This window comes from Trichomycterus rosablanca, chromosome 16, assembly GCF_030014385.1.
Source record: "Trichomycterus rosablanca isolate fTriRos1 chromosome 16, fTriRos1.hap1, whole genome shotgun sequence".
Classification (NCBI taxonomy): domain Eukaryota; kingdom Metazoa; phylum Chordata; class Actinopteri; order Siluriformes; family Trichomycteridae; genus Trichomycterus; species Trichomycterus rosablanca.
In genome coordinates, this window is record NC_086003.1 from 3216120 (window position 1) to 3234370 (window position 18251).

Sequence of the window (18251 nt, forward strand, 5' to 3'; positions counted from 1 at the left end):
TAGTCTTGTTTGGAAAGAGTGATAGGTGCTAAAGATGATGGTAGTAATGTATAGTGATTAATACATGATAGATCGAAACTAGGCCTATCTAATTAGCTACTGAGTTTTATATTTTATGTCTGGACACATTAGGCATTAGAAGTTATTTCTGTTTGTGTCTTGGTTACAGTTAGTGTAGTGGAATGCTCAATTAGTGCTCTAAATTTTAATACAAACTATCTATTGGTGTTTAATATTCACCATTAAATTCAGGAAGGGATTATGAGTGATTACTCCTGGTGACTTTCCGGTGCCCAAATAAATAGAGCTAGTTTGACTGCACTTAATAAACCCTATGTGGTAATGTGGACTCTTGTCAAATTCGGAACACAACCCGAATCTCATGTCATGTAATTTCTTAGACAAAAACCCCAAGATTGCCAGTAAATACATCCCGTTGTAAACATATGCTTAAGTGTAGAATATGAGACTACAGCTAATCCATTTCTATACACAATGTGTTCATTCTCCTCCAGCTCTTTCTTGGTGTCTGATTTTGATCACATCCCACTGTTGGCTTTGTTGTTTGTGAATTATTTTCAATCCAGCAGTGACATTAAGGTAAGTGTTAAAAAAAAAAATCAATATGCCCGATAAACACTGTGTCACTGTTTCTGCTGTGCCAAAAATGCTGGGAACCACTCAAAGAATCTCTGGGCTTGTGGGGGTCTCTTCGTTGAACAGACTAATGGGTGAGTGCTAAATTATGCATTTTAATAGATGAACTAAAGTGAGTAATTGTAAAGTGCTGGTACTTTGTATGTTGAGTGATTAGTATGAGGAATAACTGCTGTGATATTATCAAGGATCTTTAGTAGGTGTTACTTTTGTAAAATCCTTTTTAATAGAAAAAAAATAAGAGTACATATTTTTTAATCAGCAATAATCTAACAAAAAATTATTTGTGATGTAGAATAATATTAATAAAAATATAGTTTTTTTAATTAAACTTTTATAGTTTATTTAAAGTTGATTTACTTATCAATTCAGTATTGATGTCATACCAAGTCATTTTGGTTTAATTTAGATATGGAATGGAAATTTTAATAAAGTGAAATGACATTATTCTTGTAATTATTAACAAAGCTTAATAATCTGGCTGATAAAGCTGCAAAATAAAACATTAGAATTTTCTTTCCTGCTGACAGTGGCCCTGTTTTATCTTACTTAAAATCTTTAGTAGTTGTTACTTTTCTACATTATTCTCAGGTTCCCTCAGCAGACTCAACAGCTTCTCCATTTTTGCTATCTCTGCCTCTGGGTCCACTGGCAACCCTTGACCCTTTTTGTCCTGGAACAACAAAAAAAGAAGTCAGTCATCAATGTAATCAAAGTAATATGAATCACCTGACTGAACCTTAAGAATACCAAATCCTAACAGAGACTATGTACGGTTCATTCAAAATGTATGTATATTTTTTGCATTCTCTGTGTATATTGTACATTGTTCCCCAGCTTTCCTTTCAATCTAGTCGTATCCAATTACCCAATCGTAATTCGCCTCTACTGATGCAGACCTCCACTCCTGACCAAGGAGGGTCACAACAGTCACATGCCTCTTTCGACACGTGTGCAGTACCGACCAGCAAGAGACGTGTTCATATGTGGATCTGTTTTGCACACGAAGAGTCACGCATCGATCTCATTATTACCCATCTCATGGGTATACAGGCGCCATCAATCAGCCAGCAGAGGTCATAATTTTAACAAGTATGAGGATCCCTGTTTGGCCATTGGCCTGCCTCCTACAGGCACACAGCTCAAGCTTTAAGCCCAGTTAAAAAAAAAAAAAAAAAATGCACTTAATAAGAATTCCAATGTACTGTAAGTGGGGAACTCAACATGCAAACCTTTTTCTTTCGTGCTATTACATGCCATATTTTACACAATAAACCGTGCCACAGACATGACAGACAGACAGACAGACAAGCCTCTCTGCTTTGGGCTGACATTTAACTAAGCCAGCTATTTTAACACATTATTTCCTCAGGAAAAAGGGAACTGAATGGGATGTGCTCCCTATCAAAAATCATCACCATGGTTACTGACCTCATGGACGTTTTAATGGACTTAACAAGCTACCCCCAGGAGTGGTTCAGTGAACTCCTGAATGAATCCCTGTTATGCTTCTCTGTGATCTGCTGACTGCTAGAGGAAAGATCCCTATGTGAACCACACTGTTATGTAATCTCTCTGTAGATTATGGAGTCTCGTTTATTACATGGAAGATGATTTGTAATAAAGAACTATTGCCATGTTCGTTTAATAGCTGGAGGAAAGAGGTCACGTATGGTACTGATAAAAATAAGCTCATAGCTCATAAGTATGCCAGAAAAGTTAGTATGTCTAGACTCATTAAGATTTGCTGTGGGTTTCAAGGTTGATGCAAAGTGGCCTTTTCAAGGACTTTTAATAAAGTAGCTCAAGGTGATGACTGTTCATTAAACTGTAATGATTTACTGTTTATATTCTTTACTTATTACTCGAACAAGAGTCGCATTGATTTAATAGTTCAAGACTCTACAGCCTAGTACAACTTCAAGTCTCAAGATCACCTCAGGGCTAAGAAACAAAACCCAAACTGTCACCTTATGATGAGAGGAGAATTGTCCAGATGTTTATCCAGGATCGACCAACACATCTGCCATAAAAACACTCTACATCACGTGTGTCAAACTCGAGGCCTGCGGGCCGAATCCGCCCCACCACATCATTTTATGTGGCCCACAAGAGCTTAAAAAGTGTATGCTTGTCTTAAAATACATTTTAAAATCGTACATAAACTACATCTCCCACAATGCATGTCGATTTTGTGACCTGCAAAGTGACCGCATCCCGCCACTAGATGTCAGTGTTTCCACATCAGCGTTTAACTGAGGCGGTTTTCCAACAAGTGATGTTGAGAAATATTTACAAATAATTCCAAAATATGCATGTCTGTGGTAAAGGAGTACAATATAAATGTAGATATATGTTATAAATATACAGTATAAATTTGGCATTTTGACACCAAACACAGAATTTAGCCTCCAAGAAAAACAACAAACTGTCCAAGACTTAAAAGGCCGACTGCAATCACAGCAGGATACGTTACAATCCGCCCTTTGAGGGCCACCATAATGCAGATGTGGCCTTCTGTGAAAATGAGTTTGACACCCCTGCTCTACATGGTGGTAGTATTATGTTCTGTGGCTGTTTTGCCATCAATCGCAATGATGAACTGAAAAAGTAAACTAATAATGAAAAAGGAGTGTAGGTGAAACTTCGACTTCAACTATACCGGCACTGTTTAGATTTAGTACTACTCTTAACAACTTTTGTCCTCCAAGAACGGGAAATGTTACAGTTAACTTTTAATGTAAGATCTTATGAGCTTAGTATTGATTCAGTTCTTAAAGGCATTTTGGTTTAATTGAGTTTAGAAATGGAATGGAAATGTAATAATGTGGAATTAAATTATTATTGTTATTATTAACAAAGCTTAACAATCTGGCTGATCAAGCTGCAAAATGAGCAATTAAAATTTCCTCTCTTGCTGACAGCGGCCTTATTTCTCCTTCACGGACGATATCCCTCCACTGTCCGGTATTGTTCTCTACACTCTCTCTTCTTTATAGAGCAGTGACTCAGGATTCTGAAGTGAATTGTTTCAGTGACAGTGCTAAATTAATAAATCAGACAGTCATTTGGGACAGTCTAGTAATTTGATTTTTATTGGATTGTTGTGGATGTTGGTATAATTAGGGCGATACTCTTTTTACAGGGTGTTTAATGATGTTTATTTTCTCAACATACCAACATACCTTAGTTGTGGCTAACACCCAGGAGCTTGTGTGAATGTGTGGGAGAGGGCAGCTGAAGATGGAGTCTTACCTTAGGCTTCTTGCGCAGGTTAGGAGAGAGTTTCAGGCTGATGACGTGACCCCGGTCATCGCCCACAATGATGATGGGGTAGACAGGATTGAACTCGATGTGAGTTAGCTTGGTCATTTTGCCCACCACAGTCTGCTGGCAGACAGCCTCGAACTTGTTGACACTCAAGTCGAATACATGGACCTGTGTGGGAGAAATAGATCAAATGAAATAGAGAAAATATACAAATACAAAAGCATGATTAGTACTTGTTTTTCCTAGAAATAGTCCATGCTTTTAAGAAAAAGACTCCTTCTATTTGTGGTAAACCTTAGAAAAAACAATGTTGCAATCTGTTCTTGATTCTAGATTTAACAAACAGCATCCGTAAACCACACAGTATCTGCTAATCTGCTAAAACAAAGCATGTCTGCATGGATACGACCAATTGTTCACCACACTTGTTAATTATTTATTTATTAGTATTTTTAAACATCATGTTTAACACTTTGGTTACACTTATGACAGGACAGGTACAGTAGTTACTGGTTACACAAGATTCATCAGTTCAAGTTTAATATCAAACACAGTCATGGACAATTTTGGACTGTGGGGGGAACCCACACAGACATGGGGAGAACATGCAAACTCCACACAGAAAGAACCTGGCTGCTCCACCTAGGAATCGAACCCAGGACCTTAATGCTGTGAGGCGACAGTGCTACCCACCCTTCGTCACACCTGTACTTCTATTCCACATGATGCTATTTTGTAAACAGTCACAAAACAACACTGCAAACTATGTAAGGCACTATGAGGAGTCATGAAGTCGTTCGGGGATTTGGGATGAAAAAAAAAAAAAAATACATGGCTAATTATAGAGCTCATTATCATTCTGCTTAATTAACCTGTAAGGCTACCCATTTAGCAGCAGGATAAATACATGGGGTACAGAACACGCTATCTGAAGGAGACAGAGGCTGAGTGGTGGCAGGTTTGCCCCTAGATTAGTCAACCAGCACAGCATGTAATTAGTCACAGTGCATCATCAAATGCACTTCCTCATTCTAAGCATCTGAGGCAGGGGCGCAGGGACACAAATATAGACGTGAGGGCTGAAGAAGCCATCTGTAACTGTGGGAGGACCACTGAAACCACTTACTCACACACACTGACCAACAGCATGGCTCTGTGATGAAGCCATGTGGCATCTGGGTTTCTGAAATTATGCCCTAACAGAAGAAACATGCTGAATCCATGCTACAGAAATGTCTGGCCTTAATCATGCATTCCTTATCGATGTTTTTGTACCTACAGGTATCTACAGGAGAATGTGTCTGTAATGGTTCGATTCAGCTAGTCTCTGTGCCTTATCCTAAGTAAAACATGTAGCTGAGCTCCACACTTGTCAAGCCGCCAGATGATTAGCATCATTTTGGAGAGATGCCAGGCTTACTGCAATTCTGGCATGAAGCACTCATTTCCTTCCTGTGTCACATACGCACAATCTGGCACAAACACAGACTGGCACTAAAACACAGTCTTAAAGTCAGGAACAGCTCCAAGACATACCACTCAGCCCAGCAAACAGAATTAATCGAAAATGAACCAAGAGAAACTGGCATTTCAGTGGCAAAAACTACATAAACCATTGTTATTATATTCATTCATTCATTGTCTATTTTACCACTGTATTACTCTGGTCAGGGTTGCAGAGGGTCTGATTCATCGGGCGAAAGATAGAAAACACCCCGGTCAGGTCGCCAGTCCATTACAGGACACACACACACACTTAGGGCAAGATTTTGTGGCTCATTCAAGTGGGTAGCACTGTCGCCTCACAGCAAGAAGGTCTTGGGTTTGATCCCCAGGTGGGGCAGTCCGGGTCCTTTCTGTGTGGCGTTTGCATGTTCTCCCCGAGTCCGCTTGGGTTTCCTCTGGGTGCTCCGGTTTCCTCCCACAGTCCAAAGACATGCAAGTGAGGTGAATTGGAGACACTAAATTGTCCATGACTGTGTTCGATATAACCTTATAAACTGATGAACCATGTGTAATGAGTGACTAACTGTGAATGTAACCAAAGTGTAAAACATGACGTTAAAAATTATAATAAACAATAAATGTGGCTCATTTTAGCCTGACTGCATGTCTTCTGACATATGACATTTAATGCAGCATGTAAAACAAAATAGTTTTCTATTTTACAAGTAGCTGAGACATTTTGATTAGTAATATTTAACAGAACTTGATTAGTAATATTTAACAGAACTTAGCTGGACAGGTACGCACATAAGTGACTACAGCAGCAGCTGAGACAGACTTGTTAGCTTTAATTGCAAATGCTGGATGAGAGTTTAGACTAACAACTGGTGAAATAAAATGATCAGGACAGGTGTGTAGACTCAAGCTTCCGCTTTGAAGCTGATAGATAATGTCGGGTAGGTTAATGGCTGTCGCTGATGTTTATTTTAACACTAACAGATGGTTGAATGAGTGTGTGTGTGTGTGTGTGATGTGCAGGTGTATTACGCAGCATCGTGACAGGGTTGGAATGAAATTCCATCATCTCTGTGCCGTAGTGTTTCATTAACACCTATTAGAGTTCATAAAGGTGTGCGGATGTGTGGTGTCAGCAAGCGTGTGAGCTTCTCGTGCTGTGAGTAGCTGTGATGATGCATATATTGTTTACACCTATCATACCAAATGAAGGGTAATCACATAGCAAACCATTACTGTTTGCAATGAGCAGTGATGGTACATGGGTGGTACACATCTGTGACCTTTCTGATTGGAGAAGCTTACCTTTCCATCCATGGTGACAGCAGCAAATACAGTGGAGGAGTACGGTGACCACGCCACATCACCCACAGCTGCTTTTAGGTCAAAGGTAAACATCGGGTTCCTGAGAAACATATGCAGATCAATAAGGGGGTGGAGTGACAAAATGTAAAAAGAAAGGAGTTTGGCCACATTGAGTGGACAGGGCGGCTCAAATATAACTTGGTGTAGTTCTTACAAGCCTTTGGAACTGGACTGGAGGAATATTTCAAGTGTAAATTCAAGTGATCAAGTACATGTACAGCATAAACCAAGAGAACAGAGGATGCCTTAATGCTTGACCCATACAGCAGGATTTGCTCTAACTGTCTCTAAGGGTCACTTATTAGTATAAAGTTGTTCATTAGCTAGTATAATGTTGGCAACTTTTGACTGGCTGATATCTGATCTGACTAAACCCCTTTGTTGTTCTCATTCTGCTACATGTGAACATTTATTCACTGTTTAAGACCATCAAATATCCATCATCCTTAATAGTGCTGGTATTTGGAAGTTGGGGTCCATTTATAAACTTCCACTTCTGGATAATACCCTGCTATCCATGGCCTGAGCCAACTAACAGTCCCTCGGTAATGCCATTACACTGCACCCTATGCATGGCATTGCAAACCTCGGATGACATGGCAACATCTAATATTAAGAACACCATGCTAATATTAACAGGGCTAAATTAAATGCCTGTATTTGTGTGTAGTCCTCGCTTTATAAATGCAGGCTTATCTTTTTGCTTAATGGATAGACCAGGGTGCCTCTGTATAATAGATTTAGCTACTACTCTACTACTGTAGCTAAGTACTGCCCAGTTAATCCACAGACTTAAATTCACAGCATTATATCATGCCAGTGGCATACTGAGCAGGCAGTATTACTCTCTGTTTATGACACACACACACACACACTTTCTCTGAATATGCATATGCTCACAATGAGCCTGGCAGATTTAATGTGAATGCTGATTCATTTGTGAATCATCTCGCTGTTGCCTGCTATTATGGCCTGTTAAGTGAATCAGCAGAAAGTGTTACTCCAGTATGTTAGAGTCGATGAATTATAGCACTCAGTATAGGGACAGCAACCCTAATTGCTTCCCTACTCTGTGGACGCTGAGTGATGGTTTTGGGTGACACTGTTCTGCCCTTTTACTTTAATCAATATGGCTTTTAAAACCAACAGCACTGCATGGTATAAATTTTCTACCTGGACAGAAACAACCCTAATAATTTGGCTTTACCTAATGCTAACAGGTGCAACTGTTCAAAGTGACTTTGGAAAGTTCCAGATTATGTCTCAGCAGGTCAGTTTTTGAGATTTGAACCCTGTGACAGTTGCATGTGTCAGCAGAAAAACATTGATCTTAGTTGCTGTTCCTACTACTAGGATCTGGGCAGCATGGTGACACAGAACAGCATGTGGGTGTGGCACAGTCATGGTAGTGAAGACCTGAGTTAAAACACTGGCTACATTTGCTGTCTGTGAGGACATGTGCCATGCTGCTTTCTTGCAGGTACTCCGGTTTTGCCCCAGCCCCCCAAAACATGCAGAAGATTATTGGCATGAGTAAACAGCAAAGGATTGACATCATGTCCTAGGTGTAGTCCTTTATTCACTGTTTAAGACCATCAAATATCCATCATCTTTAATAGTGCTGGTATTTGGAAGTTGGGGTCCTTTTATAAACTTCCACTTCTCGATAATACCCTGCTATCCATGGCCTGAGCCAACTAACAGTCCCTCGGTAATGCCATTACACTGCACCCTATGCATGGCATTGCAAACTTTGGATGACATGGCAACATCTAATATTAAGAACACTATGCTAATATTAACAGGGCTGAATTAAATGCCTGTATTTGTGTGTGTAGTCCTCGCTTTATAAATGCAGACTTATCTTTTTGCTTAATGGATAGACCTAGGTGTAGTCCTGCCCTGTGCCAAGTGTTTCTGCTAATGCCAAACCCACCATAACACAGGATTGGTCTACTGAGTTCCACTAGAAGCAAACATTGAGACAAAAAACTTTTTGGCAGACTGCTACTTGTATAGCTGAGCAGTGATGTTGGTCTAGAAAGCCTCAAGTGATGTTCTAGTTTATTCCAAAGCTGTTGAGTTGGGCTGAGGTCAGGGCTCTGTGAAGGCCACTGGAGCTTTCAGAACAAGCTTTTCTTCATGTCTTTATAGCGCTCGCTTTGAGGAGGAACAGGAAAGTACCTTCTCTGAACTATTGCTGCAAAGTCGGAAGCATACAGTTCAATTTCTTTTATATAATCACAATTATTGTGACTGAAACACATGAACTTAAAAATTAGAGGAATGTCCCAATACTCTTGTCCATATCGTGTAGATAGCAAGAAGATAAGCTTTTCTATTGCACAAAAGCATTTTGGTATGGAGCCAAGGTAGCGCTGATAAACACCTTAGAAACAGCAGCAAAAAATAATAAGACGACACCATGCATGTTGGGCAATGGGTAAATGACGTAGTAATTATAATCATTACTCGCCCACGTTTTTTCCTCAAAAGACTAGGCACGTCTAAGTGAATTGTCAAATTGCTATTCTGACAAGCTTATTATGTTAATTTAAAAGAAAACAGAAGTTAAACATGTCTCATTTGACCTTGCTATTTTAAATTTCTAATAATACAGTTAAGATATTTCCATCCATTCAGTCAGAGAGAAACTTCAGATATCTATAAATGTCTAGTTAAAGAAGCGTAGAGTTTAGGCTTGGTGTGAAGTCGCTGTAGTGTTTTGGCTAACAGATGCAAACGTACTTGATTGTGTGGTCCCATATCTTGACGGTCCAGTCTGAGCTGCATGAGATGAAAACTTTAGGATGAAAGTGATTCCACTTTACTGCATCCACAGCCCAGCTGTGTGCATTGTACGTTTCCAGGAACTGACTGGAGTAAAATTTGGAGCACTGTAGAAAACACATGTAAAAAAGAAATATTTTCTTAAACACAAAGGACCAGCACACATTACAGGGCCAGGCATTCACTCTGCAATTCAAATAAAACATTTAATTATTTATTTTTTTACGAATCCCCCTTTTTGCAGCAAACACAAGTGTAAGGTGATGCAGCAGTCTATTATGCTAGACAAACACTGCTGAAACCCGGGTTTGAATCTCAGCAGTGTTAGAGGCCAGTTGGACGTTTACACAGACATGATTGGCTATGTCTGAAGGGGGAATGGCCAAAGCCCTTTGATGAATTGACTCCCTGCCTTGCGCCCAGTGCTTACTTGTGAGACCAGGCTCGCAGACACCCTGACCAGCATAAAGCGGTTGATGAAAATGTAAAAGAAATTTGGTTTGTGTGTCATCAGGTAAGCGCTCACATTATGAGTTACCTTTACTAAAATAATGCAATCTTTTTGATGCACTGAGGTTAAATCATGTAGTGAGGGCAGCCCCTCAGTCATCCAGAATCCCTTTCTCCATAGTGAAATTTTGCACACAGACATGGTGCCTTACACTGTGTCAGACTCAGCAATTGCTGAATTCATTTACATGTTTTAATAGTTTTGTTTCATTCTATTTGCTTCCTGTTAGAAGGGTAACCCTGGTGAGCAGCTCACACATTTGTAGGAATCCCTACATGTAACAGTGCACCAACTGCTTGGCAGCAAAAGGAGAGTATAGAAAACAGAACAGATCTAAATCTTGAAAGGAAGTAAGACCCAAAATTGCCTGTCTGTCCACAGAGAGAAGGACTGAAGCCTTAGCTCCCATCATGTCTAAGGCATAAAGGGATTAGACAGACCCCAAAAGCACTGCTCCACAATATCTTTTTCAATCAGGGATAGCTTGCTTGTTTGAAAGGTGGACATTTATCACATCTATTACATTTTTGTTCTCTGTGGGGTACCTCGCTTTTTCAGTGCACTGCAGAAATAAATACTGCAGAAAATAGCCCCTAAAAGCTTCTTTATTTCTTCATAATTACTCTTCATATACTGTATGTGTAGTGTAAATGCAATGAAATTGATAGAGAAAATTATCCAAACAATATATTACATGCACTATATCACCAAAAGTACATGGGCTTTTGTTATAGCTGAAAAGACCATGCATGTGCATCCATTTCTTTTGCAGTCTGTCTCATTAATGCTATACTGTATGTAAGCAGGCAGTAAAAGTTCTAATGTTCTAATTCATGATAACACTCAGACTACCTTTTAGTGCATGTGGTGTACTTCAGTGTTAATGCACAGTAAATGCACAGTAAAGACCAGAGTGTTCATACATTTACGCAATGTACACAAACATTATCATTAACAAATACATCAGAGAAAGTAAAAAGAAAAGCTGCTGTGAATTCATGCTGCCCCCTGCTGTCAAAGTGGTCGGTGTGAGTAGCCTAAACTGAGCTGGTGCACTAATGAGAACACCTCGTTTTTTACAGGGTGTTAAAAATTAATTAAACAGAGAACACTCAGCATGAGCAAACCCCTGCCAAGGTAATAAACAACTAGTGCTGAGCTATGAGCTATGGAGTGTAAAAATAATGACAGCTTAACAGAATACTGATTAAACATTTTATAATAACTCATCCAGAACACTCCACTAAAAACTACATTGCTTAAAGTTAAATGCTGGTCATTCACATTGCATAATCTAATTATGTATGCATGTATATGTATGTATTAATTTTATTTGAAGCTGCGACTGACCTTGTGGATCCTGCCCTCTTCTGTGCCAACGAGAAAAAGGTAGTCAATCTGTTTATGGAAATCAAATGACGTTCCACAGGCTGGAACTGAAAAACGGATTAAAAAAGACATGATTGATTAAGAAAATATACCTGCTACACAGGAAGCAAAGTCTTGGCAGATATACTGTAATTGGCTTTTTGCTGTGTTTCTACTTGTACTAAAAAAGGCAGTGAATTTTATATCATGTATTAAATACAAATAAAAACTTAGACTCCCCCTCCAAAGAATTAGTAACACTTTATGTTAATGAGACAAACAGTTGTTTGAAGATTTAAACACAGGTTTCTCAGACGATGTATATGGTAAGTTACCCATGGTAGGAAGCTTCTTGTCCTCCTGTCCATCAAAAACAGCCACTTCTACTGAGAGTGTAATTATATCAGTAAACAGCAACTCATTCTGCAAATCAAAAAACAGGTACATTTAAACACACAGAGCACAAATGATTTAGACAGTGAGGCTCGTACAGTATAATAGTTTTTTGTACCTTCACTAGAGTCCAAGATACCACACGGCCATCAGAGGAGATAGAGAAGAAATTATGATTGTTGTCTATGTCGTCATTTTGCCACTTTACCTGAGGAAAGTTCAAAGTTTTTTGTGGCAACTGTGTGGGCAAAGCTCCTGTCTTGACTGCTCAGGTACATTTTAAACAGGTAGTACATTTTTCTTAAACAATATTGCTGCTCAATACTAGCAAGTCCTTAACACTATTTGTCTGTCCTGCAGATGTGAGTGCCCCTTACCTGCCAGACCGGGCCCGTGTGCTTGCCTGACTTGGCCGTGCTTTTGTAGACAGGCTGCTGTACTTTGTTTTTAAGGTTAAAGACGGCCACGCAGCCGTCGTAAAAACCCACAACCACCAGGTAAGTGAACTGCTTGTGAATGTCCAGACACATTACATCTGATTTAGTGGGGAAGGTGAACTCTGGAGAGGTGAAGTTCTTCAGAGAGTAAAAGAGCAGCATGCCACGTCCCTGCTTGGTGAACTCATCTAGGAGAGTGGGGGAACAATCAATATGGCAAACATATTTCACAACAATAAGAATGTTCAGAAATTCACAGGAGGCACTACTCACATGACCCAAGACCCACAGCAAACAGGTCTGTGTATTTTGGATTCCTAGATGTAGAGAAACGTACCAGTTAGTTAAATACCAACATTGAAGGATGATTCACACCAAACCCACTTCTATGTCGTGCACACACACACCAGCAGAGTGCGGTTACTGACAGCCGTTTAGCTTTTTCATTATGGAACTTCCACAGTGGAAGAAGTGTGCCCTCTTGCTCTCTAAACTCATCCGAAGGGTCCTCAAAGTACTTAAAATCTGAAACGACAAAGGCAGGGTAAAATATAAGTATAATAAAAGTAAAATATAATCAGAAGTGTCCAGTTTGTCTGTAGTTGCACTTGCTTACTATAATTTATACTCAAAAGGGGCTTCTAGACTTCCACTCTGCCATAAAGGCCTGCTTTATGGAGTACTGCATAGATGGCTGTCTGTCCAACAGGTTCCCATCTTTGCATAGGACATTACTGTTTTCTTATTACCACTCTGACCACAGTCCTTCTTGCCTGGATGCTCAATGTCTTTTCCTCGATTTTCCCTTTTTCTCCTAATGAAGTCGTATCCAATTACACGATTGTATCTTCTCTACTGTTGCAGCCCCCTACCTCTCTGACATTTGTAGCAGCCAATCGCATCTTTTCAATTGCAGTCTTGCACACAGATAATCATATACTGATTTTCATTACTCTTTTTCATCTGAGCTCCCTCAGGCATAGCCAATCATGTCTGTGTAGGTGTCTGGCAAACATATGCAATCAGATTAGAAGTCAGAAGAAGCTGAAATAAGGTGCATGTCCAGATTTCAGATATCTGTTTCAATAACAAATAATTACCCAGAGCGATGTCACCATAAGCGTTCTGAACCACCATGCGCTCAATAATCTTGGCCGCTTTTGTCAGTTTGGAGATGTCATCACCCTGATAAGTAAAGAAAAAAACCCTGAAACAGTCAGCCTTTAGAAATAAATGTCGTTCTGAAAGACTGCATTTGTCTAAGTTATACGTAATAAATCTCTAACATCTCCTACCTGATTCTCCGCCGAAGCAGTTTTCTTATTTCCTTTCTCCTCCTCCTTCTTAGATAGAGGAGCTTTCTGTTTCTCCTTATTCCTCTCCTGCTTTTGAAGCTCCTCCACATAGGCATCATAGATCTCCCACTGCAACATGCACAAAGTTAATGTGTTAATGTATTGCGCCTCGAGAAACCGGACCACCACAGCCTTGACCAGGATAGAGCTGTGGTAAAACATGACAATGAAATGAATCGGCCCATCTGCTTGATTGACATCTCATTTCAAAACCATGGGCAGTGATTTGCAATCACCATGGGCAGTATTTTGAAATGTCTGAAGGAATTTGTGCCAATTTCATCAAAATATCATTTGTTGTTCATATTATCTAAATTTGTGAACTTGCATAGTCCTTTTAGTGGCATTGTTTTAACTGGAGTCTTATTATATTGATACCAGCGTTAATTGTCACGAACAATATGTAGTGTTAAATGTTATGATGTTGAATCATTACAACCAAACAGAACCATTTCTGCCTCAGTAAGGTCAAACATTAATTATCTCGTACCTGATTAGCAGTTGAAGAAAAGCTGGCACGAGGAGGAGGTTCCGTCTCACAGGCTTTATCCTGCAAAAGAATCAGAATAACCAGTGACCACAAGTAAACCTAACAAAAATAATATTTTTTTTGGAAGACACTGATAAATTCCTTCTGATTAAATACTAATTCAGGTTACTTGTATGGTTAGTCTGGAGCTACACATTTACAGAAATATCGTTTTTGCAAGACATCTTCTTTCCAGGAAACACAGACCACACATTAGTAGGAACTGAACACAGTATAATACCAGTGCCAGAGGGTGGCAGCAGTTTATTGAGTCTTTGTTTTAACACACTGTGTCAGTACTGTTATGCTTTGTTGTGATGCTACGTTCACATTTCAGTAATATGCAGTGAAATACAGAATTAAAGTGTTTTCAATTAAAGTTGATGACAAAATTATATGTGTTCCTCAGTTTTGATGCAACGTAAGCAAACCCTGTAGTACTGAACAAGACACAGGTGCTCCAGGTCCTCTGATTTCTATCTGTTTACAGTTTAGCTTGAGCTATCTGTGTCTGTGTTGGTTGTATGAGAACTAATGATGTTATTTGGCTGACAGGAAATGGGACAATAAGCATCCCTACTTACTCTCAGAGGGTTGTTAAAAGTCTGAGTGGCTCTTTCGCTGAAGTTGAACTGATTGGTGAGTTTCCGCTCCTTTTCCTGCGCTCGGACATCTACACTGTCAGGCCTTTCCTCACCAGCTCCCTCCTCAGCATCACCTGCATCCTCAGCACCACCTGTCTGCATAACAAGTGTTTAATAAAAAACAAAAAAAGCTTTCCAACAATTCATCCACAAACTATCACTATCAAAAGTATTGGTTTATTACCGGTGTCTCTGATTTGTCCTCACTTTCTACTACTGCGACTTCGTCTGGTTCCTCTGGAACTGTAAACATTTCAGTGACTTTAGAGCTGTTCAATTAAATTGTTTCTCATTTTAGCTCGGATACAAAATAATTGTCACACCTTCTGGAAGTCCTTGCTTGGCCATCTGTCTCCGAGCCTCATCAGAGTCTCTGTGCAAAAGGTTTCCTTCAAGCACAAAATGAATGGCCAACTGGTCTACACTGCTAACTGGTTTATAGCAGCGCTCCTGAGGAAACACACAGCATATTAGGCATTGGGACTTCAACTGGGATAGATGCACAATTATCAGTAGGAGAAGGTGTTACATGATAGAAGTTAGAAACACTTTACTTTGAAGTTGTATACAACAATATTATCTGGAGCATGAGGATTGTTTGCCGTCAATATCCTAGTGATCTCCTCATTTAGCTCCTGGAAAATAAATGGAAAAATACATTCACTTCCTTTTAAAATAAACATTCTTGGGTCTTTTTCATGTAAGTTAGTGTATTCTCCTATCCTTTCCTATAAACAGATTTTGTTTCTTCACACTGGAATTTCATAATCTTATACTAATAACATTATACAGTGTCTAAGTAGCTTAATCAAACATCGAATAAATAAGAAACCTCCTAAACAAACAAGAAATTGACCAAAGAGACAAGAAAATCACATTTTAAACACTGCCTTTTTTGTATAATGTCTTTTTTGGATAATGTTCTATAAAATAGAAGTTGTTATATAAAATAATCATAATAAATATTTTAACTGATTACCCTATATCCATGTCTAAAACCTGTACATAACAAAAACATTACACTGAATTACTATTATGAGTGTTTCAAGCACAGCATGGTTGTTTTCCAACACTCAGTTCACATTTGAAAACCTCCAGAATGTAGTCTACATCTATATCTTCTACAACATTTAGAGGTGCTGTTAGGATAATTCCTTACTGCCTCAGTCAGGTCTAGCTGATCTGGAGGTTTGATTAAAGTCCTTCCCTGCATCCCCTCGTCTCCTCCATCTCCAGCTTCTGTCCCATCTTCATCATCCTTCATTATAAAAAATGTTTATCAGCATCATTGTGAAAAATATTTGGTACAGGCAGACATTCACCATATGACTGTATTATGCCAACCCATATCTGAGCATTAAACAAATACTTTTTGTCCAGCAAAAAAATCTTGGATTTATGTACTTTTATTTTATGATACGGCCCTCTAAACCTTAATAAGTAAGTATGCTTAACTATAGCAGGTTTTTTTAAAATAATTTTTGTAGGGATAGGTTGAATGTCGCTGATAAACAGTAGATGGAACAGTAATATTGTGCCAAGGTCAGGTAAAAATCCAAAGCTGTCATGTTGTGTGATGTAATCCAAGAATAACAGAAAACAGATATTTTTGCACTGCGGCCTTTAAGCCCACAATGATGTTAGGTTTGCAGACTATACATTATGTTCCAGCATCGATTAGCTTATGGCAGACCTGTTTTTAGTGGTTCTTGAGTTTTTTTTTCTTCTTATCTTGGAAAAGAGGCAACTGTTCCATTTACTTTCAAATGAGTCCAGTCAAACTAGCCCTAATATTATAAACATTATAATTATTCACCAGCTACAGTTATAATCACTAACAAACAATCTGGAGGAGATGCCACAACGTTAAATGAATAATGATCATCCATCATAATAATCTAATCTAGGGCGGCACGGTGGCTCAGTGGGCAGCACTGTCGCCTCACAGCAAGAAGGTTCTGGGTTCGATCCCCAGGTGGAGCGGTCTGGGTCCTTTCTGTGTGGCGTTTGCATGTTCTTCCTCTGGACGTCTTTGGACTGTGGGAGGAAACCGGAGCTCCCAGTTAGGTGAATTGGTGATACAAAATTGTCCATGACTGTGTTTGATATTAAACTTATGATCTGATGAATCTTGTGTAAGCAGTAACTACATGTCCTGTCATAAATGTAACCCAAGTGTGTAAAACATGACATTTAACCTAATAAATAAATACATAATCTAATCTAAGTTGCTGTATGTAACTTTTATATAAACCATGATCTATTAGTTAAAGAGGAATAGATTAGTAAAGCATTTTAAAGATTAGTAAAGATATTTAAACTTCATTGTTAATAGGAGGATCTCCAGCATCTGTAGTTAGTGCTCCTCAGAGCAGTGAGCACACTTACCTGTTTGGACCGCAGTGTTCTAACTTTGTGTGGAACCGACATTTTTTCAGCTTCTTTCATTTGTCCCTTTTTAAGTTTCTGTATTATCTGCTACCTGTTAACCCTAAATTTCTTTCTTTTTTCTAAAGGACTAACGAAAACTATTCCAACCACACAGTGCGTATACAGCAATGTATAATAAACATGTTACCATGGAAACGACCAAAGCACGCGCATGCGCTGTTTGTATTGTTTATTTTCTGCAAAAGTCGCTTTGTAGTTTGTAATTGTAGTTTTGTGCAAGTGAATCCACTTTTCATCTGCAATGATTTATAATTTAAAACACTTTCTGTAAAATTACTAGAAGTGAGCAAAGCGTTTTAAATAGCAGCACTTAAAAAAAAACAATTATTTGGTCAGTGATTTGAGTAGCCAAATGAGCCAAATGAGTCGATTCTCAGAATCGTTTTGTTTGTTTATTGTTTGTTTATTAGGATCTTAACATCATGTTTTACACTTTGGTTACGTTCATGACAGGAACGGTAGTTACTCATTACACAAGATTCAGCAGTTCACAAGGTTATATCGAACACAGTCATGTACAATTCAGTATCTCCAATTCTGTACAATTCAGTATCTCCAATTCACCTCACTTGCACGCGGACATGCAGAGAACATGCAAACTCCACACAGAAAGGACCCGAACCGCCCCACCGGGGGTTCGAAACCAGGACCTTCTTGCTGTGAGGCAACAGTGCTACCCACTTAGCCACCGTGCCGCTAGTGGGTAGCACTGGGATGGCACCCCAGAATCGATGCCGCCCCAGAATCGTTTTATTAGGTTGAATGTTGGCAGACAGGATAGTTCAAATCCCCATAATTGTGTAATTACTAAACAATCCATATACTACAGTGTACATAACGTTTGTAGTAAATTGGCAATGTATTTATTTATTAGCTTTAATTATTAACGAAAGCAAGATGTTTGGTGGCCTTGATTTTAAATCAGATATGTTGAATGTTCTACTTGTGTTGTACTACACTGGTGGTATTAGATGTTTAGTTGATTACAACAACAATAAAACGTTTGAAATTACCTGAGTG

The 18251-nt window shown here is 39.0% G+C and overlaps 1 protein-coding gene across 1 annotated transcript; it reads right to left on the reverse strand.

The window, feature by feature from the left end:
* Window positions 1-1168: 1168 nt before the first annotated feature.
* dnai1.2 (dynein, axonemal, intermediate chain 1, paralog 2) lies at window positions 1169-17349 on the reverse strand. Its single transcript, XM_063011405.1, has 19 exons — window positions 17169-17349; window positions 15940-16038; window positions 15335-15415; window positions 15104-15230; window positions 14965-15023; window positions 14721-14876; window positions 14098-14157; window positions 13548-13676; window positions 13353-13437; window positions 12660-12777; window positions 12526-12569; window positions 12193-12440; window positions 11934-12023; window positions 11758-11845; window positions 11405-11490; window positions 9502-9650; window positions 6694-6793; window positions 3913-4095; window positions 1169-1330 (listed from the first exon to the last, which is right to left on the reverse strand). The coding sequence occupies exons 1-19, from the start codon at window positions 17226-17228 to the stop codon at window positions 1226-1228; spliced, it is 2067 nt and encodes a 688-aa protein (XP_062867475.1). The 5' UTR covers window positions 17229-17349; the 3' UTR covers window positions 1169-1225.
* Window positions 17350-18251: the final 902 nt, after the last annotated feature.

Coding starts and splice junctions, on each gene's coding strand:
- dnai1.2 (XM_063011405.1), bottom strand. CDS start 17,228: ATGAAAGAAGCTGAAAAAATGTCGGTTCCACACAAAGTTAGAACACTG. Junction 11,846..11,933: donor TATCTTGGACTCTAGTGAAG/GTACAAAAAACT, acceptor TTTGATTTGCAG/AATGAGTTGCTGTTTACTGA. Junction 4,096..6,693: donor CTGTCACCATGGATGGAAAG/GTAAGCTTCTCC, acceptor TCTCCCACACAG/GTCCATGTATTCGACTTGAG.